Source organism: Nycticebus coucang, chromosome 15, assembly GCF_027406575.1.
Source record: "Nycticebus coucang isolate mNycCou1 chromosome 15, mNycCou1.pri, whole genome shotgun sequence".
NCBI classification, from domain to species: domain Eukaryota; kingdom Metazoa; phylum Chordata; class Mammalia; order Primates; family Lorisidae; genus Nycticebus; species Nycticebus coucang.
This window is the reverse complement of record NC_069794.1, coordinates 32,989,535-33,015,031: the sequence shown is the minus strand read 5'-3', so window position 1 is coordinate 33,015,031 and position 25,497 is coordinate 32,989,535. Positions and strand designations below refer to the sequence as shown.

The 25,497-nt window shown below is 34.3% G+C and overlaps 1 protein-coding gene and 1 pseudogene across 16 annotated transcripts in view; both read right to left on the bottom strand.

Annotated features, from left to right (window-relative positions):
• MYCBP2 (MYC binding protein 2) overlaps window positions 1-25,497 on the bottom strand; it is a 309,994-nt gene that overhangs the window by 227,602 nt on the left and 56,895 nt on the right. For all 16 annotated transcript variants that reach the window (XM_053563137.1, XM_053563138.1, XM_053563143.1 and 13 more), the window contains exons 5-13: window positions 20,793-20,989; window positions 18,032-18,274; window positions 17,624-17,695; window positions 15,192-15,288; window positions 11,143-11,216; window positions 10,867-11,005; window positions 9,019-9,095; window positions 5,010-5,214; window positions 3,424-3,588 (exon numbers count right to left, since the gene is read on the bottom strand). In XM_053563137.1, the coding sequence (XP_053419112.1) occupies window positions 3,424-3,588; window positions 5,010-5,214; window positions 9,019-9,095; window positions 10,867-11,005; window positions 11,143-11,216; window positions 15,192-15,288; window positions 17,624-17,695; window positions 18,032-18,274; window positions 20,793-20,989 (1,269 nt within the window). The remainder of the gene's footprint in view (window positions 1-3,423; window positions 3,589-5,009; window positions 5,215-9,018; window positions 9,096-10,866; window positions 11,006-11,142; window positions 11,217-15,191; window positions 15,289-17,623; window positions 17,696-18,031; window positions 18,275-20,792; window positions 20,990-25,497) is intronic.
• Window positions 640-1,786, bottom strand: LOC128566962 (coiled-coil domain-containing protein 152-like; annotated as a pseudogene).

Below are 25,497 nucleotides of genomic sequence, written 5' to 3'. Positions count from 1 at the left end.
TACAATTTGGAGCGCTTACATCAAACTGGTTAACACAGCCTTCGCCTCACTTGTGTTAAGACATCAATCTCACATTTTAAACTGATTAAATATCTTTAAAGGAAGGTATTTTAAAATCCAGAAATACTTAACACATTAATGTTTTGCTAAAAAGCACATATAACTAGATTTTAAATATCCTTTTATCTTTTTTATATCTAGGACTCATATCTTGATTTTTACTTAGCACATATGAATAAAGCCTTTGTATCTTGTCTTCTTTCTCTAACATTATATTTCACTCTTCTAAAATTTGGGTGGCTATCTTCGAAGATGTAAAAGAAAGGAAAAAGAATGTTGTCTGTCTCTAGACTGCTTACAAAGTATTTTCATAGTCAATGATGGTTTAATAGGTAAAGTAAATCCTGTAAACCTGAACTCCTCTATGGCTAATACCGATAAGCAAGAATGCAGCACAAAACTGGCTAAGGTAGGGATTTGTCTAAATAAACTCAATTCTCCCAAAGTTTAAAGCCGTAGTTTTTATGTACTGTTAATTTAGGTGGTATGCTTACACTGAAAATAGAAGGAAATTTTTCAATCGCCCTTAAAGAAATTAAATAGCAACTAATGAATTTACTGCTATGGTCAAAACCATCTTCACTTAAAGTGAGAATCTTTACCAACAGAAAGGCGTTGCTCTAAATCATGAATGGTATTAAAAAGAACTGCGATCTCCTTATTTTTTATTCTTGAAAATGTTGAAGCTTCCTTCTTTAGATACACTGTGGCAAAGCAGTAGAATCCAGATGATTTTGATTTAGTCTGAACTTTTGCTAGTTTGATGCTGTAGCTTGATTATTTCCTTTTGTTTTTCCTTCTCTTGGGTTCTTAACTTTGCATTTAACTCTGAAATTTCCATTTCCCTTTCCTTTATTAGTTCTTAGTAGTTTTCTTCATTTAATTCAATTTTTTTCTGCATGTCCTGATAAAGTTTGCTCATTTCTTATATCTCTCCTAATTGTCATTTCACTCACAAGTTTGGCAGTATTATTCTTACATTCCTGTTCATGAGATTTTAACTGCTCTTTTATAAGATCAACATTTCTTTTTAGTTGTTCATTTTCATCTTTCAAACTGTGTTGATAGTCAATGGTCTGTTGTAGTCCTTTTATTATACTATGAAGAGTAGCACATTCTTCCTTGATTGAAACCTCCTTTGTTTGTATTACTTTTAATAAACCATTATTCTTTTCCAACTGAATATCCAGTATATTGGTCTTTCCATTGGTTTCTTGCTCATTTTCTTGCTCATTTTTTGTAGACTTTTCTTTCCAACTTCTTTCACTGGCAGTATCTGTTCATTTTTCTCTTATTTATTAGAATCTGTTGCTATCTTAACATACCTTTTCTTTCTTCTTTTTTTTTTTTTTTTGAGACAAGAGTCTCACTATGTCGCCCTCAGTAGAGTCACAGCTCACAGCAGCCTCCTTTGGACTTTTGGATTGTCTTGCCTCAGCCTCCCTAAGTAGCCAGGACTACAGGTCCCCGCCACAATGCCTGGCTATTTTTTGTTGCAGTTGTCATTGCTATTTAGCTGGCCCCAGCCGAGTTGGAACCTGCCAGCCTCAGTATATGTGGCTAGCGCCATAATCACTGTCCTACGGGTGCTGAGCTTACACACGTTTTCTATTTGTGAGAAGTCACATATAAGTTTGTCAAGATTCATAGTGTTAACCTTTTCCACACATCCATTACTGCTTTTATCCATTCCTGAAACTGCAGTTATTCCCGCTTTTTTGGTCTCCCTCCTCTACTTAATATTTTTTGCTACTTTACATTTATTGAAGCATTTTTAACCTTATCAATTAGTAATAACTATAACTATCAAAGATTACTGAATGTTTCCAATATACATCAAAATAAAAACATTTAAAAAAATTAAAGTATTTGTTTTATTTAAATTATAAATATCAAGCTCATAAAATATTTTGGAAAAACTGTTCTTTATTATTAGCTCAGATATCATTTCCTTAAGATGGTCTTCTTTTTCACCTTACACTAGTTGTGGTCTTTCTGTTAAGGACATCTCAAAAATTCAGGTATTTAGCACACTGGAAAAGATGTGTGGATGTGCATATAACAGTAATATTTATTATTATTAACAGCACCAGCTGACATGTCTTGAGACTTTACATATGCCAGGTTGTATGTTCATCATTTCTTAAGCCTTATCTCCTATATCTTTATAACAACCATACGAAGTAGGTACTATCGTTAGGTACCTTTTGCAGGTGGAAAAAAAAAGCTATCAATGATAAAATAAACCCCTATTCAATTACAGGATCTGATTATATGTCCACAGCCATTAAACCACATCTCTCCAATATTTGATTTCTGTAACACCCTACTGTCAGCTCCTCAAAAAAGCAGGGATCATGGTTGTCTGGCCTAACATATCTTCAGTGTGTAACAAATATCTGTTAAATAAATATACAAATTTCCATCTTAAGAAGTCCTAGCCTAGGACTTTAGTAAGCAGCAGTCACACTGAATATTATTTTTAACTGTACAGCAGCCCATCCCAAAATGTTGATTCACAATGACAAGAGCAGCAAACTGAGAACCTAAATATTAAACCAGTTCATGTATCATTTGACAGTTCAACTTAATAATTGCTATAAATATTCCATATCATAGTTTTTTCCCCAACATAAGACAACCACTTAAACTAATAATCATCAACTTCATTAATTCTTCTTCCCTTTTCACAAAGAAATTCAAAGGTTTTCTTTACATATTTATCTCGTATAAAATCCTTCCAGTAGGATATCATTCATTATACTCATTTCTAACTGCTACAAAGAAAATCCAGCAAACCAGTTCTTGAGATCAGAGTTTATAAATATAACATTATTTAGCTAGTGCTATCTTTCATACCTACTTCTTAAGCTTTTAGTTTATCAGTCACCATGTCCTTAATAAGTAATTCTTGAGACCCTACCATGTGCCAGACACTGTGCTATGCGCTGGTGATACAAGAGCCAACAGAGAAGAGAATTTCACTCCAATAACTTAACAGGGGAGATAAATAATTACACAAACATAGATTAATTATTGATTATGCTAATCATTTCCCAAGGGTACTATCATTACCCCAAGGGACATGTCACATGAACAACTATCTGAGTTTATGGAATGCTTTCTAGAGAAAGTAACAGCTAAAGCTTCACCTGGCAAGTTCTATGACTAGTTTTACACGAAACGAGGAACAGTGTGCCTAATGACAAGATATGAAAAAAATCTGGAAGGAAATGCAAAAAAGTATATAGAAAGACAGAAAACATGTTACAAATATTAATTTTATAGACATACCTGTATACGACATAATACGCTAGTATTAAAACTTCTTTAGTTAACAGTAGAAAGATGTTTTTTACTTACTTGAACTATCAGAGTAAATGGCATCTTTTCCGAACATGTATAGTTCTCCATCTTTAGATATAACAGAACTACTTCCATTATTACAGGCTGTATATACCACAATTTTTCCTTCCATCTTAATTATCTTTTTAGGTTTATAGGGTTTTGATTGCCGTCTACTTTTAGCTTAAAATAAAATTAAATTAATTTAAGACATCTATGTACAAACAATAGCTTATATATAAAGCTCAAAGAAAAAACTTACTATTTGCATTTATGATACATTTTATTTACTTATTTTCACAAAGAGCAAGGTTTCCCAACATGCAAATTAAAATGAGTCAACCTGCCAGTCTCAACTGGTCCATTATCATTTAGACTATCACTGTAAGATCTTTGTCCTTTATACTATACTAAAATTTCCAGTGAGAAACACTAGTTTTCTACCAAAATTCTGGGAGATCCAATCTCTGGATTAGCTATTACATTATTAGCGCCATCACACTAGCATATACATAATCTCCTTTTCTTTCAAACTAAAACTCACATCGCTTCTCGGCCTTTTGGCTAAGATCAAGTGCAAACTAAAACTCACATGTATTCTTATGCTAGGTCCTAGGAAGTAAAATAAATTGCTCAGTTATTCAACAAATCACCAAGTCAATGAGACTGTAGGAAAGGAGATACACAAATGGAAGGAAAGCAAGTAAATCTAAATGTGGTTTATTCAAGCAGCCTCTGATCTCCAAAACTAAATCCTTGAAATATGCAAAAGATGGGAAACATCAATCAGCCATTCCTTCAGTCATTCCCAATTCTAGCATGCCTTTCAGAAATAAAACATATTGCTGTGCTGGGGTTTAAAAAGCAATTATATTTTTCATATAATATGATCCATTTACATCAATACAACAACTACTTTATCTGGTGCTCAAGCAAAGAAAGAACAATGTTCTCCAAATACTAAAAGGAAAAACTGGCTGCACTGAGTTTCTGAAAGACAGTTATAAGCTTTATGGCTATTTTAAGAGATTTTTCCAGAGTGACTTTTCACACAATTTTTACATTATGTGTTGATTTTAAAACCTGATTTCTACAAGATGGTACTCCAATGTGCTACAATGTACAAAGTATGTGAGAAAAATGACACTTTGAGGAAGGCTCTGAACAGAAACACAGAAAATATAAGAGATAAAACAAATTATTTTTATTTCATCACAGAGAAATAACACTAAGAACAATAATCTATAAGCAACACGAAATTTACCTTCATTTCAGAATATATATTCTTTCTAATGTCTTGTAGCTCCTAAAATAATCTACTGGAATTAATAGGGTTTTAAAATAACACTAACTGAAATAACAAAGTAAGCATCTATTCCCAGATGAACAGTCGTGTATCCACAAAACATTAAAATTCATGAATATGAACACTTGAATGAAATAAGCGATCACATTTCTTCAACAAATGGTAACCCACCACTATTAACTGAATGTGCCCCAGAAGTAAAACATGGTGAGGTCAGTGTTACTGAAATTGATAAACCTTTATGTTAATAAATTTCACATTATTTTTATTAAAATGTCCAGCTGATCAGTCAACTTACTTGACTCTCCATCTTCTCCTTTGCTAGCAGATCCTGTAAAGAATATGCTTCCGTCTTCTGCAACTAAAAGAGCATGAGAGCCATCGTGTCCAACTGAGAAGTGTACTATCTTTGGAGATTTTGTAATTGGTAGCTCAACCCATTTTCCTGCTGAAGGACCACCTTGTTTGATTCCAAGGCTCTGGTATTTGCCAGTGTAATATACCTTTTATGTGGGGGGGAAAAAAGGAATTACAGTACTTTGAGGAGGAGTGCATCAGGTTTCATGAGGAAAAAAGAAGTACATTTTTTATTGAAAAATAAAAATAACGAGAAACCCAACTCTTCTTTTATGCTATTCAACTTTTGTGAGCTAAACGAGAGAAAAACATGTTTTGCTAAAAGAAATAATTTGTAATAGTTTTTAAATATCAATTTAGAATACTTCAATTTTCACATTTATACTTATTTCCAAAAATATGCTCCAAACTCAAGAGTGGGAAATTCATAAAATCTTCAACTCACTTTTCCCAATTATAAAACCCTATATATAAATATATAATATTTGATTAATAGTTTTAAATTTCAGAATTCTTTTAATTATCTTACTTTCTCCTTATACTCATTAGTTAAGAAAAATGTTTCCATCTCTATAGATTGAACTTTATAAGCTATAACTTAATGACACAGGCTCCTATCTCCCCCAACTTGTAGTCTGTGTATTTCTGTATACAATCCTATTCATTAAACACAAAAAATGAATTTGTCCCAACTCAAAAAATTATAGAGTTCCATAATTAAAATTAAATATCTTCAGAAAAATAACAGCTTGTGAAATCCATAGTTTTATAGCCTTAAATGTCACAACAGTTTTGTTTCAAAATATAAGCATACAACAGAGATATTGCAGGCTTGGTTCCCAACCACTACAACAAAGCAAGTCACAAATTTTTTTGGTTTTCCAGTGCATATAAAAGTAATGTTGACACTATACCACAGCCTATTAACTATGCAATTGCATCATGTCTAAGAAACCAATGTACACACCTTAAGAATACTTTATTGCTAAAAAATGCTAATAATTAGGGCACCTTCAACAAGTTGTAATTTTTTGTGGTCAAGGGTCTTGCCGTTAGGTTGATGAGTGCTGGCTAATCAGGGTGGTGGTCATTGAAGGGTGGGATGGTTGTGGCAATTTCTTAAAATTAAACAAAGTAACCCTGCCGCATCGATTGACTCTTTCTTTTATGAAAAATTTCTCAGGGTACAAGTCAAATCTACCAAGTATAGAACATAAATGTCTTAACACAATAATGAAGTAAATGAGGTGAAAGCTGTATTTAGTTTGATGTAACCATTCCAAATTGTATAAAAAAATCAATGCGTTGTACGCAACAAATGCATAAATGTATTCATGATCTATGTATATATGGAATAAGAGGAAATATTAATAAAAGGAAAAAAAAAGAAAAAGAAAAATTTCTCTGCAGCACGTAATACTGTTAATTAGCATTTTACACACAGAACTTATTTCAAAACTGGAATCAATGTTCCCAAACTGTGCTGCTGCTGTATTCACTCAGTTTATGTAATCTTCTAAATCCTTTGTTGTCATTTCAACAATGTTCACAGAAGTAGAGTTGAACAAAGAAACCACTTTCTTTGCTCATCTGTAAAAAGCAACTCATCTATTCAAATTTGATCATGAAATTGTAGCAATTCAGTCCCATCTTCAGGTTCCACTTCTGATTCTAGTTCTCTGCTATTTCCAAAACACATGCAGTTACTCCTTCAATGTCATCCATAAAGGCTAGCATCAACTTTCTCCAAGCTTTCATTAATGTTGATATTTTGACCTCCTCCCATGAATCACGAATATAATTAATACCATCTGGGTTTTCAACTTACTTTCCCCAAATACTTAGAGGAATCACTATCTAAGGGAAGTATAGCCATATGAAATGTGTTTCTTTCTTTTTTTTTTTTGTAGAGACAGAGTCTCACTTTACCGCCCTCGGTAGAGTGCCATGACGTCACACGGCTCACAGCAACCTCCAGCTTTTGGGCTTATGCGATTCTCTTGCCTCAGCCTCCCGAGCAGCTGGGACTACAGGCGCCCGCCACAACGCCCGGCTATTTTTTGTTGCAGTTCGGCCGAGGCCGGGTTTGAACCCGCCACCCTCAGTATATGGGGCCAGCGCCCTACACACTGAGCCACAGGCACCACCCTGAAATGTGTTTCTTAAAGATTAAGACTTGAAAGTCAAAATAACTCCTTCATGCATGGGGAATACAGTATGGTTGCTGTGTTAGCAGGAGGGAGGACAACACTAATTTCTTTGCACATCTCCATTAAAGCTCTGAGGTGACCAGATACATTGTCAATGAGCAGTAATACATTGAAAGGAATCTTTTTCTGAACATCAGTCTCAACAGTGGGCTTAAAACTTCAGGAAATCATGTCTAAACAGATGTGCTGTCATCCTGTCTTTGCTGTTCCATTTCTATAGCACAAGCACAGTAGAGGCAGCATAATTCTTAAAGGCCCTAGAAGTTTTGGAATGGTAAATGAGCACTGTCTTCCAGTTAAAGTCAGCAGCTACAGTAACCCCCAAGAGAGTCATCCTGTACTCTGAAGCTTTCAAGACAAGTGCTGACTTCACCTCCCTAGCCAAGAAAGTCCTACATAGAATCTTCCAACATAAGGCTGTTTTGTCTACACTAAAAATGTGTTTAGTGTAACCACCTTCATCAATGCTCTTAGCTAGATCTTTGGATAACCTGACGCAGTTTCTCCATCAGCACTTGCTGCTTCACCTTGCACTATGACGTTTAGAGATACATGGTTTTTTTCTTTAAGCTGCATGAAACAACTTCAGATAGTTTCCAACTTCTCTTGCAGTTCCTTCACCTCTCTTAGCCTTCACAGAACTAAAGAGAGTTAGCACCTTGTTCAGGATTAGGCTTTGGCTTAAGATGTTGTGACTGGTTTGATCATTTAACCAGACCACTCAAACTTTCTCCGTATCAATAATGGAGTCTGTTTCACTTACTCGTCATTCTTGTGTTCACTGGAAGAGAAGTTTTAATTTCCTTCAAGAATTTTTCCTTTATATTCACAACTTGGCTAACTATTTGTACAAGAGGCATAGCTTAAAGCCTGTCTCGGCTTTCAATATGCCTTCTTTACTAAAATTAATCATTTCTAGCTTTTGATTTAAAGTGACAGACTCTAGAGGCCTTTGTAGAGTTATTAATTGACCCAATTTCAACATTGATGTATCTCAGGGAAGAAGGAAGCCCACAGACAGGGAAATGGATGGGGGAAAGGCTGGTCAGTGGAGCTGTCAAAACACATGTAACATTTTTTTTATCCATTAAAAATGCCATCTTATGGAGAGGAGGAAGGAGGATGGGTATGCTCCTACTTAATGGGCACAGTGTAAGGGTATATGGCACACCTTCTGGGTACGGGACATAACTACATCAAGGACTCTACCTAACAAATATTACAAATATTGTAATCTAATTGTTTGTACCCTCATATTAACCTGAAAAAAAAAAAAAAAGAATGCCAACTTATGTGGGCACAGTTATGTGGGCACAGTTTGTAGCATCTCAAAACAAAAGAGTAACATTAACGATCATCTATCACAGATCAAGATAAAATATATAATAATAAAGAATTTTGAAATATTACAAGAATTACATATGAAACAGGGTAACAAAGTAAGTATATGCTATTGGAAAAATGGAACCAATAAACTGACTTGCTCAATGCAGAGTTGTCATTAATCTTCAATTTGTAAAAAATGCCAATATCTGCAAAGGGAAATTAAGCAAAGCATAATAAAATGAGGTATGCCTGTATTATTTTCAAGATGAATAAAATTTAACTATAATGAAAAATTTTAAATCAAAATTTTAAATTGATGTTTAAGCATGTAAATTATATAAATTAATCAACAGATCGTACTAAATTCCTCTTAAAGCAGAAAATGGTGATTTTTAATCCCCCAAAGCAATTTACCTTCCCATTTGCTGTTTTCATTAATGCAAACTCTCGTCCTGCACCAAGAACTGCTGACTCCTCATCAAATCCTGTACCTAAAATACAAAACTAATAAATACTAGTGTAGATCTAATGTGAATAATTCCAAGTATAACATGCAGTATTTTTGAGTGACTGAATAGTTAATCCAATTAATGCCACTCAAAAAGAGATGAGAAAATACGACATATGCCTGAGATTTTAAAAGTATTAACAATACGGAGGCCAAGGTGGGATGATATGTTGAGCTCATAAGTTCAAGACTAGCCTGAGCAAGAGCAAGATCCCATTTCTACTAAAAATAGAAAAAATTAGCCAGGTATTGTGGCAGGTGCCTATAGTCCCACTTATTTGAGAGCTGAGGCAGAACTATTGCTTGAGCCCAGGAGAAGTTTTAGGTTGCTGTGAACTAGGCCAATGCCACAGCACTCTAGCCTGGACAACAGAGTGAGACTCTGTCTCAAAAAAAATAAAATAAATAAAATAAATTAACAATAGTAGGTACACTACTCTAAGGAAAGTTATCATAATCTTCTTATCTTGTTCCAAATCAGTACCAAATTAATTTTTAAAATATAAACCAAAAAGAATATTTTTAACTTAATGTCAGCAATATTGCTTGAATTAACATATAAATGAACAGATTTTTATTGAGCCTTTATTAGGTATCAGGCATTATATAGTTCATGAATCTTACAATTGTAAGATTGTAATCTTACCTCATTTGATTCTTAAAACTATACTGTTCAGTCTACAAATAAGCAAATACATAGCTAAAGGAGGTTAGCCCATACAGAGTCATCGAGGTTTGAACACTGTCTGCAGATATTTGAACTAAATTATTTCAAATTCTCTATCCCATACTGTTTTAAACAGAACATTTTATGTAGCTATTCCATAAATAATGTACATGTATAAACACATACAAATCCTCATGTGTATTATAAAATTCTAAAACTATAAGTAACTATAATTTTATCTGTGGTGTACTTTATGATTCTGTCCAGTTATACAAACTACTAATTAATTTATTAATCTATAATCTCAATTCAGTATTTTTCTATGAAAAAAATTACAAAAACACTATATAATTAAGTAAAAATATGCAAAGTAAAGCACTAATGTCAAGTTTACTAAATTTAATGAGATAACAGTCAAAAATAATGAATCTGGCAAAGGACCCCAAAAGTTAAGGAAGAGCACTATTGAAACTGGACTGGCATGGCAATTATATAAATTAATATAGAGACCCTTGTGGGAACTTGTGATCCTAATTATTTCTACAGTACTGCAAGAATAGGTAGAATAAGCCCAAGAAATACTTTGTGGCTGTATTTCTGTATCCAGATGGAAAGCCAGTGACCAGTGTGTACGGCCAATTACCATTTTCAAAATCTATGGGGTCATTTCATGCAATCTTGAAAATGTGTTCAAATACAAAATTAAAGATTTCAATGAGAAAACTATGTAGATTGTTAAAGTAAAATTTAAAGTATGTTTTCAAATTTTTGAACAATTCAATAAAGATGGACCATATATACTAACAGTATCCCTCCATAATTCTTATTAAATGTAAGTTTACTTTCTTTTGCACTATTTAAAAAAAAATGGAAAGTAATAAGTCACTTTCTTAAAATGATTTTCAAATATCTTTTTAAAGGCTATGTTTCCTACCTATACATATCAATTCAAAATTATGCTTTATAGTAACAGACACAAAATAGCTGTTAAAATACTAACTGAGCTGTTAAAAACACAATATTAGTTTTTAAAAGAATAAAGAGACTGAAAATTAAAACACTAAAAACACTTATTTTGCTTTCTTACTTATAATATGCAGGTCCTTTTCCAGATCAAACAGTGAGATACCACAGGCATGTAAGCACTTCCTGGCCAGTTTAAGCTGTAACTCTTGCTGCAGCACGGGTTCAGTGCTTGTGGCAAATATTCTGACAACAAAACCATCCTCAGAAAAACAAAACATCCACAGCATTACATTGTATGAATTGGTCTTTTAAGGCTGTACAATAATAACTAAATAACTTAAGAGAAAGGAATTCTACTATGTATTCACACTAGTTACTCACAAGTTGGAATACTTACATCTCTTGAAGCAGCTATCTGATTAATATATTCTCCATCAGTGAATAAAATATTTTGACTTTCAGTGTGGCAATCTGCACAAAAGGAAGAAAAGTAGTTACATTACAATATAACACCTCTCAAAATGAATTTACTCCTCTGTTGAAGTCAAAATGAAAGTTCTCCACGTAATAAGGATAAAGTTAAGTTTAAAAAGGAGACTGTGCTTTTTAATAAAGAATTTCAAATGAGCAGAAACTAAATAATTCAACTAATAATACTTATTCCATTTTGTGCTTACATTTATAAATCTTCCATAACCAAGGACCTGAGATCCCACCTAATTTCAAAATGAATTAGTATTAGGTATCGTCTGATAGTAAACATGCACCACAAGGAACAAACTATGATGTTGGTTATAATCATTTCAACACAATCACATGCGATGTGGCAACACTCTACCCTCAGACATACATCACGGTCATTAGTATCACAGAAAAATACAGACAGACCTAAAGCTTCTGTATTTGAAGTCTATCGTGTCCAACTACAGATATCCCTTGCTTTATAAAATTATGGATATTTAAAAACAGTTCTGTATTTCCCACTTAGAATTTTTTTTTTTTTTTTTTTTTTGAGACAGAGTCTCAAGCTGTCGCCCTGGGTAGAGTGCCATGGCGCCCCAGCTTGCAGCAACTTCAAACCCTTGGGTTCAAGTGATCCTCTTGCTTCAGCCTCCCAAGTAGTTGGGACTACACGTGGCCACCACAACACCCAGCTATTTTTTGGTTATAGTTGTCATTGTTGTTTGGCAGGCCCGGGCTGGATTCAAACCCGCCAGCCTTGGTGTATGTGGCTGGCACTCTAGCTGCTGAGCTACAGGCACTGAGTCTCCACTTAGAATTTTAATGGTGGCTTCCAGTATTTTAACATTTAGCATGCTCTAAGATTTTTAAACATTTGTCCTCCCCAGAGAAGATAAATCTACTCTTATTTCTTTTTGTCTCAAAGCAGTCATATGTCTTGGCTATAATATATATTTTGTCAATACTGTATATATATCTCTTGCAGAACATTCTACCATATACACTGATCAAAATAATGCACAAGTTCAATCGCAACAAGGGATACCAGTATTACAGAAGGACCATTGGAACATGTGTTAGTGACTGCTACTAAATAACATGAAACTACAAGCAAAATCAACATCTAAGTATAAACTTTGTCCTTTTGGGAAAACAAATGCTCAGCAAGCAAGTATAAAAGCATACACACACTTCCCAAAATAACTGCAGAGAACTAGGATGAATCTCTCCATTAATCATAAATACAAGAAATTTTTCATTTCTACTTTCACCTGAATCAAGGAAACATAAAATTCTGTTTTGGAATGCAGTAATGGAGCCCACCCAAATAAGCTAGATTACTCTGTATCTTTGCCCAGGAGCTTCATACTAGCATACTTCCTTATTATAAATATGCAAAACACAGGCAGACCCTTACCAAATAGAGAATTCAGTGATCACAAACTGGAAATAGAAACTGGGAGACAAGGCCCACTGGTAGCCCAAGAGACTTGGTAATCAAAGAGAGGAGAAATCGAAAGAAAGAGTTCCTAGTCCACTGTACAGAATACAAAGAGGCGCAAGAAAGATGCTTCTCAAGCTCTAAGCAGTAAGATTTTAAACTAAAAAGCAAAGAAGAAAAACTCATTATAATTTCAGACAAATGCAGGGGTGAGGAGTGAAGCGGCGCAAGAAGAGTAGCAAAAAGCCTCCTGATTTGAGGCAACCTGTCACCAGACACAGAGAGTAAATGACATAAGGATACACTCCAAACGGTAAGCCGAGACTTAAAGAATAAAATGACAATTGGGTGGGGGAAGGTATGTTTGCAGTTCATCAATAGTAGGTTAAAATAACTTTTTTGTAAACTAAACAAAAAGCTGCAACATGAAACGAAAGGAATTACTTGATTTATGACAATTTTGAACATGGCTGGTATTCATTACCATTCGTAAACCTCACAATTCATTTCTGCTCCTTGATGGGAAACCTGCCCCTATCTAGGAAAAACAAAATGTGCTACTGAAGAGAACTCAGTCCAGGCTAAAGAAATGAGAAAATGACAAGAGGCGTCTTCAGGCTTGAGAGAAGAGTCTTCCTGGCACATGATTTCAAGGCTTTCTCTTCATCCTTTATCCATCGTGTAATATTATAAGACAGTATCTTCAGGAATGTATCTAGGCACAGCTGCCAGTTGTACGACATAGAATTTGGGACTATTCTCCCAAGTTTGGCTCATTCTTCACCGTTACTATAGCACATTTATGAAACACAGTAGGCCATATTGTTGCAAGTTGCGTTTCCTACGTTAAATGATGCAGAGGGATTTAAACTGAATAAAGTCATTAATAATTAATTTTTTATCATGTGTAATAAAACAGCTTTAGGTACTTTCAAATTGTCTTCTCAGTCACAACCTCTATTAAATGAGCAGAGTTTCTCAGAAGTAAATCCTTTATTAGAATATATCTATTGTAAGGGATAGAATTTGTAAATATAGAAAAGTTTTTCTGCAACATTTTCCTAAAATGACTTGAACAAAGAGCGAAAGGCCGACTCATAACAAATTTATACAACAAAAACCTGGGAGGTTCTCACCTCAATATTAAGCAATGGTCTATGTTTTGTAACATGAATGTGAGGTTGTGGAAGATTATTTAAAATCCTGGAAATACACTGAGAATATGAAGGGAAAGGGAAAGGTTAGAAAAGCAATATGTAGCATATATGATCACTTTTTTTTACAAGTATATACATACACACATAGGAGAAATACTGAAACATATTTAACAATATGTTAATAGTATACGTAGGAAGTGAGGGTTATAATAAATTTCAATTTATTCTTTTTTGCTCATATGATTTTTATATAATAAATATGAGTACTTTTAATATACATATGGGTGTGGAGACTGTCCATGCTATTAAAAATATTTTTGAAAATTACTGTTATTTTTATTATGACAAAAGATGGCCCAGGACTTGTGATGAGGAAATAAAACAACCAGTAGACATATCTGATACTTATTTACAAATGCTTTTATGAAGTCATCTGTTTTGCAAAGCTGCTCTATTTGTAAAATGGATAGGAAATATGGCATTCACTTTAACATGGTGTCAGATATACTAATTGCATATATGTACAAACAGCAGTGTTCCAATAAATGTTCGATGAAGTTATAAGAATAATTTATAAATTAAAAAGCAGCCTGGGAGCAATTATCCTTCTCATATATTCTTCAAAAGTAGCTCTCATTTTCAGATGGTCAAGTGCCTAGAAATAATATTGCTGCTTACAATGAAATTATTGGCCAACATATTAAACATTCAAGATTTTAATATAAACAACTTTATAAAGCATCAAATGTATAAGGAAATTCAAAGACCTTACAATGAAGACTATGCACTTTCCTAATGTTGTGCACGATTTGAGACCTAATGCCTCAGAATTTAGACAGCAGCAATTTGAATAAAAATTATGTGCACAACCTTAAAATTAAAGCATAATGAATTGTGTCCAAAGTCTCTTATCAGAACAGTATCATAAGTATAAATAATGGAATTTTTCAAAATTCCTGATCCACCCTACCCTCTGTCTCTGAAAACCTTTTAAAATTCAGAGGAAAGCCCAAGCTCGCTGTTATTAAAGTAAAAATAAACAGGTTTTTTGTACTGAGTCATATGAGAGCCAGACTTGTAGTTTGATTCTGAACAAAGTAATGCTCCTAATTCAGCAGTTGAAAAAATCTTGGTGACGTAAAGGTAGGGGATTGGGCCACAAGAATTTGAAAATAAATATTAAAACTCCTATTTTTGAAGACTATTATCTTGACCTTTATTAACTTTATATATACACTATACATGTTTTGCATGTCAAGATTTTTTAGACACATTTGTAAGCAAGCACTGTGCCTTGCTGATCATTCTTTGTATGTCTAAAGAGCTTAATGTGCACATTTCTTAAAATCACTTGTGAAGAAAAAAAAATGGTGAGTTGAAACATACCTGGCAACATCACAGTACCATCTTGTTCCAATGTTTCAGGGCTTATTCTTATGGCTGTCCTGCTGTGGTTATTCATATCTCTATATAATAAATAACCCTGATAATGACAAAAAATTTTCCTGTGTTAAAATATTTTTCATTATCAACTCATCAAAAAAAGCAGCCATGCAGCTCCATATTATAGTTTTTTAAGGTACAATAATATATCGATATGGATGCCTAAAAGACATAGAAGAATAAAAATATAAGAACATGGGTACACTTTAATAATGGGAGGAATTGTACATTACTGGGATCAATTTAACATATATTTTCAGATACATATATAAGGTACGCTGAACAGGACAGTACAGGTACAAACATTTTTCTAAAAAATGACTATCACTTGCCAAGTAAATTTATATTTACTTGTGAAGTAATTATAAATGAGGCTGGTTGCAGTGACTCACACCTGCAATCCTAACACTCTGGGAGGCCAAGGCAGGAAGATGGCTTGAGATCAGGTGTTCAAGACCAGCCTGAGCAAAAGCGAGACCTCATCTTAACCAAACTTAGAAAAAATTAGCCAAGCATGGTGGCACGTGTCTGTACTCCCAGTTACTCAAGAGGCTGAGGCGGAAGAATCACTTGAGCCCAGTAGTTCGAGGTTGCAGTGAGCTGATGACACCACAGTATTTTAGCCTAGGGCAACAAAGTGAGACTCTGCTTCAAAAATAAAAATTAAAAATTAAAAAAAAAGTAATCAGTAACTTTAATAAATATTTTTTTAAAAAGTAACTGAAATACTTAAGCTGTTATTTCAAAATATAATAGTAGTTTTAAATGAGGTTATATGCCATTTGAACAAACTGCTGTAATAATGAATATTCTATGGCATTATTTCTTAGATAAAACATAAGAGCGTGGCAAATTGAAATTTGATGAGATATTTGATACCAGGTCAGGTTTTAAGAGACCATTACTGAGAAATTAATTCGATATTTAAAATTTAATTTCAAAATCTCCCCCAACAGGTGATATCGTAAGATTGTTTTTATATAACAATAATAATGTCCTAAGTATTCAAAACATGTACTTTTAAATATCTTTCATCATTTGATGCTGACAAGAAATGTGGTGAGCTCAGCAAGGCAGGCAGGCAGGGAAATCTTTATCTGCTACTCTCCCACAAGGAAACTTGGGTTTTGCCTTTCATACTATACTCAGAAAGGTACAGTATGAAAATAAATATTTCTGGCCCCTCCTGTCCATGCATCATTCCCTTTTCTTCACAGAAAGAGAAGTAGTATGTCTAACTGTTCACCTAGGGAGAGGCTGAAACCTATCTGGCTTTGTTGGTCAGAGGAAAAGATCCCAGCATTAAGAAATACGGGCTGATATCTTTGTTATAAACTGATTTTTTGGTCTTCTGGATATATACCTAGTAGAGGAATTGCAGGATTGAATGGCAGGTCTATTTTTAGATCCCTAAGTTATCTCCGAACTCTTTCCAAAAGGAACGTATTGGTTTGCATTCCCACCAGCAGTTCAGAAGTGTTCCCTTTTCCAAGAATGGAAAGAAAAGTATCCAATGTACTCAGCTCTACTGTGAAACCAATATATAACCAATCACACCTCCACATGAAAGCTATAACCCAACTACAGCCCAGGATGAAGGGAGAAAAAGAAGAGGAGGGGAGGGCAGGGTAGAGGAGCGGAGGGAGGATGTGTGGAGGGAGGGTAATTAGTTGGAACACACCTATGGTGCATTTTACAAGGGTACATGTCAAATCTACTAAGTGTAAAGTACAAATGTCTTAACACAATAATTAAGAAAGTGCGGTGAAGGCTATGTTGACCAGTTTGTTGTAAGTATTTCAAATTGAATATAAAACCAGCACATTGTACCCCATAAATGCATTAACATACACAGCTATGATTTAATAAAAATTTTTTTAAAAAGAAAGAAGAAAGAAACATGGGCCCAGCTCTCTTCTTTCTTCTGTGATTCTTTGCATGATCCTCCATGGAGGTAGCTGAGCCTAGTAGGTGCCATACTAGAATGAAGAAGTCTGTCACAAGAAGCCCTAATTTTATCTCAGGTCGTATATGTATTTCCATCTTAGATGTGCTAATGATAAAGGTGGTCTTTGATTCTTTAATCTAGTGACTCAAACAATAACTCCAAAGAAGATATTTTTATTCCCATTCCACAGATAAATAATATAGAATCAAATAACTTAAATGAGTTACCCAAAGTCACATACCTAGTAAGAAGAAGGGCTAGAACTAAAATTGAATATCTAAGGCAATATTATTCACACTACATTATACCACTGTTACACCCATATTATTAAAAAATCCCATTTATGTTTAAATAGAAGTGATATTACTTATTAAACAAAGGCCAACCACATGTTTTTTTAAAAAAAAAAATTGGTTTCTTTTCTTACCTGAGCATACCCTAACCAAGACTTTTTTTCTTTTCTGTTTCTGATGCGGGATGTAGAATTGTATATATGGCCCTGCAATTTAACAACAGTTAGTGAGTCTATCAACTCTTTCATTACTAATAATCAATATAAAATAATACAAATGGATGAATGACATTTAATGCATATATTTCAATTATGATTTTCTTTTTTTTTTTGCAGTTTTTGGCTGGGGCCAGGTTTGAACCTGCCACTTTCAGTACATGGGGCCGGTGCCCTACTCCTTTGAGCCAAGGCACCGCCGCATCAATTATGATTTTCAAAGAAATATTATGCCAAAATTATATAGTATTCTACAAATGAAGGTAGAAACAAATAGAAGACAATTTATTATGGTAGAAAGTCTGCTATGATAGGGAATCATATTACCCTAACTGTTCCACTGTATCCAGAGCCTATTTTGTATAATCCATCCTTGCATAACAGATAAAGAAAAAATCCATCATTCTGAAGTAGACACTGGTCATCTTCATCAACAGATATTTCTTTTAATGGCCACTTGTGCATTAAAGCTGCTTTCTTAATGCCATTACTAAACCAGTCCTGAATTTGGATTTTTCCGACCAAAACTGCCTGTACACTTCTCTGTAGTGAATTTAGTATTATTGGCACCTGCAAAAGAGAAGAAAAGAAATGAAAAGACATTTTAAAATGTTCCAAACATGATACAGACAAAATAAAGATACTCTAGTGATATAGCATTTATAAGAAAATAAACCGTTCAGAATAATCACGTTTGGCTTGCCAGCATAAAACAACAACTAAAAGTTCATCTATAAGAAACAAATCTCAAGCAAAGAAGACATTCTTAATCTCAGGATTATAAGTCATTAACCAATTCTGTAAAATCTTAGCCATTATTTCAAGTGCTCTTGTCTCCACAAATCTATTACTGCCTTGTAGAACTCAGACTGTATTAATACATTACATTTTCTCTTTCTCTATCCGTGTTTCCTGTTTAATCTTTGTTTCTCTATGCTGCTTTCTGGGTAATTTCTTTTTCTTTACTTTTTAGTTCACTATTTCTACCTTCATCTATACTATCCACTTGTTAATCCATCTTTTAAGTTTCTAATTGTAATTATTTGATTTTTCATCTCTAGCAGCTCAATTTGGTTCTCTTTCTAATTTCTGATTGCTTTTTATATTCCTATCTCTTAATTATATTTTTGGTATTTTCTATTATTACTTTAACCATACTTGCCATATATACAGACACACATACATATTCTATATCAAGTAATTTTAATATGTAAAGATTTGGCAGAATTGATTCTGCTGCATTTATTTCTACTAACTCTCAAGGATGGTACCTTTATCCATGTGCTTTTTTTAATTAGTTTGTGGGCTCATGTACTACTGTGTTTTCTCTGCAGGAAACCTTTAAAACTGGAGTTGATTTCTCAAGCCAGGATTTTAGTCACCTTTAATAAGGCACCTCACAATACTACCATCCGTACTCTGCTTTAAACTCTCAGTTAACCTTTTAGAATGGACAAGGTAATAAGCATTTGAGTGCCAACACAATTTGAGATGTTAAAAGTTACACATTCTCTGGGAAAACTTTTCTTCTCCCTCCACCCTTAGTCAAGCCAAGAGAGTTTTATGAAATTAAGTTGGAAGATTAAAAAGGGGTCAAATCATGAAGAACACATAAGTCATGGTAAGAGAATGGACTTCAATAAGGTGTTTTGTCTGGAGTTGGGAAGTAGGGATGGGGAAGGTCTATAGAAAACCTTGGCAAATGGATTCAGAGGATCTATTAGTAGTAGTATTTTGTAGCCTGGTGATCACCATAATATTGGAGTCAGACAGATATGTACTTAAGTACTAACTCTCTGTGCCCTTACTATACTACATATGTTTTAGCTTTCAAATATTCTACCCTTATTCTCACGTCTGTGCCTTAGTACACAGCTAATAGATCATCCTCTCTCCACACCCCCAGTACGAACACTTCCTCCCTCTGGAGCAGTTAATTTCAGCTCATTGTTTAGCTCTCACCTTCTTCTTCTGTGAGGCTGTTCATGACCTAGTTCACGTAGTCCTGCTATGGGCTCTAATACCAATCCTAAGTCTATACGCAATCACATGGAAGCCTAACAAGCTCATATATTGGTGGTCACTGTCCTATTACAATGTGATATATATGTATTACTTTACTGTAATATTAAAAAAACTTGTATATTTTAAACACATATTTAAATTAAACATTTGCTGACGAGCATGTCTACAGAACACAGCGTGAAAACCATTGTGTTACAGATCTTCAAAATAACTAAGGAGCTTAAAAAATGACAAAAGCATTTCAAACATGGCAGAAAGGAGGAAAAGAGTAAGAGCAAAAATCAGGAGTAAAGAGATTGCTCAGGTTTGACAAAAGGAGTTCAAGACCACTGATGGGACACACAAATGACCAGTAACTCCTTTTGCTATCTTTGGCCTGCTAACAAGATTGAGCAGCCCTTACATCTGTCCTGGAGGTTTTCCAAGGAGTAAGAGAAAAATAATCAGATTGAAACTATAATTTCTTTCTCAATTTCCAGAACCTTCCAAAAGAATTAAATCACGTTTGCCTATAAAGAGAATTCTATTTCCCATCACTAACAATGGTGAAGTTAGTGATGAAGCTATTTATTCTATAATTACATATTAAAAGCTGAATCTTACACACATAGCTGAAATAACTCAGGAACAAACCAATTCATGAAAAATCATCATCAACTAACCAAAATACAGCAGATTGATGTCCTAGTATTTTTCTTTCAAAAGAGAAAGAAGGAATACCACCATACTTTTAACTATGAAGGAATACCATACCTGAAGATTCAGGGCAAGATGAGAGGGGAAGAAACGGGGGAGGGCAAGGTAACCCAAAGAAAAGGTTGTGGTGTTCATGCAAAGACCAGGTTAAAGACTCACGAGTTTTTGCCAAAATTAATTTTATTGTATTTCTTGCTACAGAGTTAAACACACACATAGCTTAACTCAAATACTATAGATTATTTATACATCAACCTTGGATAGATAAAGCTACTGTAATGACTAAGAGAAAACAAGGAATTCCTATCAACAGAAACTGAGATGAAACTGGAATTCAACATTCTAAGCAGCTACAAATATGAAATACCTGAATAGTTTGGCAAGCATGGCTACCATTGTTGGTGAGGATAGCAGAAATGGCCTGAAGTGTCCTTCCTGTTTCTCCCCAAGAGGCCACCAGACTAAAGAGGCAAGCACAGGAAAGTGCTGTGAGGGACTGTCCTGTGCTGTCATTCATTCCAGTACTTCGAACAGTGATTTCCAAAAGGAGCTGGAAGAGAGACTCTGTAGATAAAATAGAATCAATTATATTCATTCTACGTAGAGAACCAATTATATGTGCATAGGTATGTATTTATACCCTGTTTCATAAACTACAGTTAAAGCACCAAAAACACTTACTTTGCATTAGTTTCTTTCTAGTAACCTTTCCCTAGTAAAGTTAAAACATTAATATGAGAACCTTAGAGGACATTTAGTTCAAATCATTATTTTTGTAAATGAAAAATAAAATGTGCTTAGGGTCATTTAAAACATGCCTGACAAGAAACATTCACATGTTCAACAATCTCATCCTATCATGTAATAGACCATCTACTGCATTTACTTTACCTTTTAGGTTGGGAGGAGTATGGGCTTATTAAAATGTTAAATATATAAAAAAATGTATATTTGCAAAACAACAATAGAACATAAAACATATGCTATAATCTGTTTTAAAATAAAATTGGCTTTATCATTAACATAACTGCTCTTATTTACAGAGGGAGGATGTAATGTAGTGATTTTCAACCAGTGTGCCATGTCACACTGGTGTGCTGTGAGAGGATCTTAGGTTTGTCACAAAAATTTTTAAAGATCATTTAATTAAATTATTATTATTTTGAAGACAGTCTTTGTCACTCTTGGTAGAGTGCCGTGATGTCACAGCTTACAGCAACCTCAAACTCTTGGGCTTAAGCGATTCTCTTGCCTCAGCCTCCCAAGTAGCTGGGACGACAGGTGCCTGCCACAATGCCTGGCTATTTTTAGAGACAAGATCTCATTCTGGTTCAGGCTGGTCTCAAACCTGTGAGCTCAGGCAATCCACCCGCCTCAGCCTCCCAAAGTGCCCCATGCCTGGCCCTTAAATTATTTTTCAAAGAAGTTCAAAGTACAGTGAGTATATTCTTTTTTTCACTCTTTTTTTTTTTTGGATCAACATAATTTAAGTGTGCCATGGAAGTCTAACTATAGGTTCAAGTGTGCTGTGAGATAAAAAATGTTGAAAAACACTGGTATAATACATTTATGCCCTAGAAAAACCTCCAAGTCAATGAAACAGTTATTCCTCCCCATTAAAGGATAAAGAAATTGAGACACAGGGAGAAAGATTTTCCCTAAATCATAAAGCCATTTAGAAGCAAAGATGAGAAAGCAGCATGAATATTCATTTTCCCACCAACACAGGCCTCATACAAAATTCCTAGAACAACTCCTCCCATGATTGAATCGATAGATATTCTTGGGTATTTTCACTCTAGAAGGTAGGGGAGATTTGAAAATCCTTGAAGAGTAAATATAATCAAAGAGAGAAAAAGAGTCAGGAGAAGGCAGAAACACTGAGAGAGATGAAAAGAGGGAAACCGGAGGAAGGTAGGGAAGAGAGAAGAGAGCAAGAGAAAGATAACGTACTGCAATTTTCTGAAAACAAAATGGCCACCAGTTTGATTTGGTAACCTGAAAAAACCTAGGTGTCCCCTCCCAATCTCTCAACTTCCATATCTCATCCCAAATTAATTCCTGTTTGACTTCCTAATTAACTCCTCCTCGTTTCTCTAAATCATCACTACCTTTCCAATCCATACTATCACCATCTCTTAACTGACTACTAGAAAACATTCATAAATTATCTCCTACCATTCATTTTTGCTAGAAAACTTTCAAAACAAAATCTATTTAAAAATTCATTCACTCCTTCATTAATTCCTTCTTCCCACACCTTTGTCTGTATATCCTTCACTTCCACTTTCCTTTTTTCCATCTGTTCTTTCCTTTATCTTTCCCACCAACTTTCCTTCCTTCCATCCTCTCATCTATCCCTCCTCTGTCCATCCATTCTGTCCATCTTTCCTCCCATCAGTATCCTTCAGCTATCCCATATTTTAATTATTCAGCAAAAAATTACTGAATTATTTCCACACACTAGGAACTACTCTAAACTGGAGTCTGTACACTGAAAAAAGAAGACAAAGAATGTCTCTGCCCTCAAAAAACATTAGGTTTATTTGAAAGAAAACAGTCAATAACTTAAATAATTTAGGAAAATAAATGTTACAAAACAAAGAATAGTTTTGAAAAATAAAAGAGACAGACTTTCCATTCCTCCTGAAACAATAACCAAACTCTTTAACATGGCCTGTAAGTTTCCATATGTCCTTTAGTCCTTCCTCACCTGCCACAAGACCATCCCTCCCTTCACTCTCCATATTCCAGCCATATTAGTCTTTTTCGCTCATTCTCTGTCCTGTCTCACAACCTCACTGGATGCTGTCCTTTCTGCCTAGGACACTCATAACCTGGTTCACGCCCTCCTCTTCATCCTCCAAATCTCAAATGTCACATCTTTAGGGAAACCTGTTAAAGACTCTCAGAACTCACTCTATTTTCCTCCATACTATTTATCCTCATTTATCACTATGAAAGTGTCCGACTGTCTGAGGCTAAGCTCCATAACAGCAATGGTATTATATGCTCTTAGCACAGAACACAGGAGGTGCTATTACATTTAAATGAACATATATGCTAACCTTAAACTGAACAGAAAGATAGATATAAGGGATTCATTTTTTAACTAAAGAATTTAAAAATCAAAATCAATTTGCAAAAAGAAACCTGATGTATATTAATCATGAAGATATTCTAGTATTAACAGTTATACAAATCCACATCTATTTCATGAATATCTTGAAAATAACCAAAGGAAAGGAAAAAAGAATAAAATTTTGATATCAGATAAAAGGAAAAAAATAGAGGCACGTTTCGATAGAAATTTAGTATTAACCAAATTGCTACTTTTATCCTTCAGCTAATTAAACAAAATAAAAAATACGAAGAGATAATAAATCCTTTATACAGAAAAATAAGTCAAAGCAGTAAAAAGATTAGAAAGAAACATTTAAATGAAAGAGAAACCAAAGACAGAATAGCAGAATTTGAACATATTAACAAGAAAATAAAACTGAAACATTTATAAGGCAAAAGTTATGATAGAAGATGATTAGACTAAAGCACAAATAATAGTTTCAACAATTAGTATTAAGAACAAAGGAAAGTGCATAACAATTGATATAAAAAAACAGAATGGTAGAAGACCTAGGAAGAAATGATTGGTGGATTACATAAAGAAATATGAAATATAAGTTTTAATGGATATTTTAAATATTGCAACTATTGCAAACTGACAAACAAAAGGTGAAGAAAACAAAATATTCTTAAATAAAACAAATCTTCAGCAAAATGCTGTCAAGCCAAGTAGCACATCACACTATTAATATGATCACTGGTGTAACAATAATCAACAAGTGACTGCTTCTGAATAAGTGACAGCTTTCATTTGGCAAGAGCATTTAACAACATGTGTGTGTGGTTGGGAGATTGCTGTTTTCTAAGATCCTCAGCTTGTTTTCACGGTCAGCATCCCTCTCCCCAACTAAAACAAAACAACAAAGTCAAACACAAAAGTTAAATTATCATTTGTGACCAAAACCAGAAAAATCTGACATGTAATTAGGCTCATACATATGTGTCTAATAAAATCCAAATACCCAAACAGAAAAAAAGAACCAAACTCTGTTCAAGACCAGCAATGCAGTCCCCAGTTCAGCAATATCAGCATCAGCCAGGAACTTACTCCAAATGCAAATCCTTGCCCCTTCCTGAAATCTACTATATCATAAACTCCATAGGCAGGGTCTAGACAACTCTCACACATGCTAATGCCACAGCTCTAGTACTGCTGAGAATCTTCCTATTGTACCAGAAGGATCTAGAAAACTCTAGACTGCAGGCCTATGGTTAGCATTAGAGAAAGGCGATTAGTCAAATGAAAAATTACGCTTCCATCTATATTTCTATTCCTTAATACTCTCTAAGTAAAAGCTTTTATTGTTATTTATAGGATTATATATTAAACCTAAATCAGTGGCAATAAAAGACATGCATCCATAAAACTGAAACTAACTTTAAGAAAAAATAAACACATTTTTTTTTTTTAAGGCAAGAGTCTCTCTACGTCACCCTCGGTAGAGTGTGGTGGCGTTATAGCTCACAGCAACCTCAAACTCTTGGGTTCCAGTAATTCTCTTGCCTCAGCCTCCCGAGTAGCTGGGACTAGAGGCACCTGCCACACAGCCTAGCTATTTTTTGCTTTTTGCAGGCTTGGGCAGGGTGTGAACCCCTGGTGCATATGAAAGTTGCTACTAAGTCAGAAGCTTCTTCATCTACAACCCAAATAGATGAATACCAAAAAATGCCCTCTCAATTTAGAAACTATCCAGAGTAACAAATGAAGTTAAGAGAAAGTGAAAAAATTTTTATTGTTTATTTATTTATTTATTTATTTTGAGAGAGAGTCTAATTATGTCTCCCTCAGTAGAGTGCTGTGAAGTTTACAGCTTACAGCAACCTCAAACTCTTGGGCTTAAGCAATTCTCTTGCTTCAGCCTCCTGAGTAGCTGGGACTACAAGCGCCCACTGCAATGCCCGTCTATTTTTTTCTTAATAAGAGCAGTTTATGACAATAGTGACTTTAA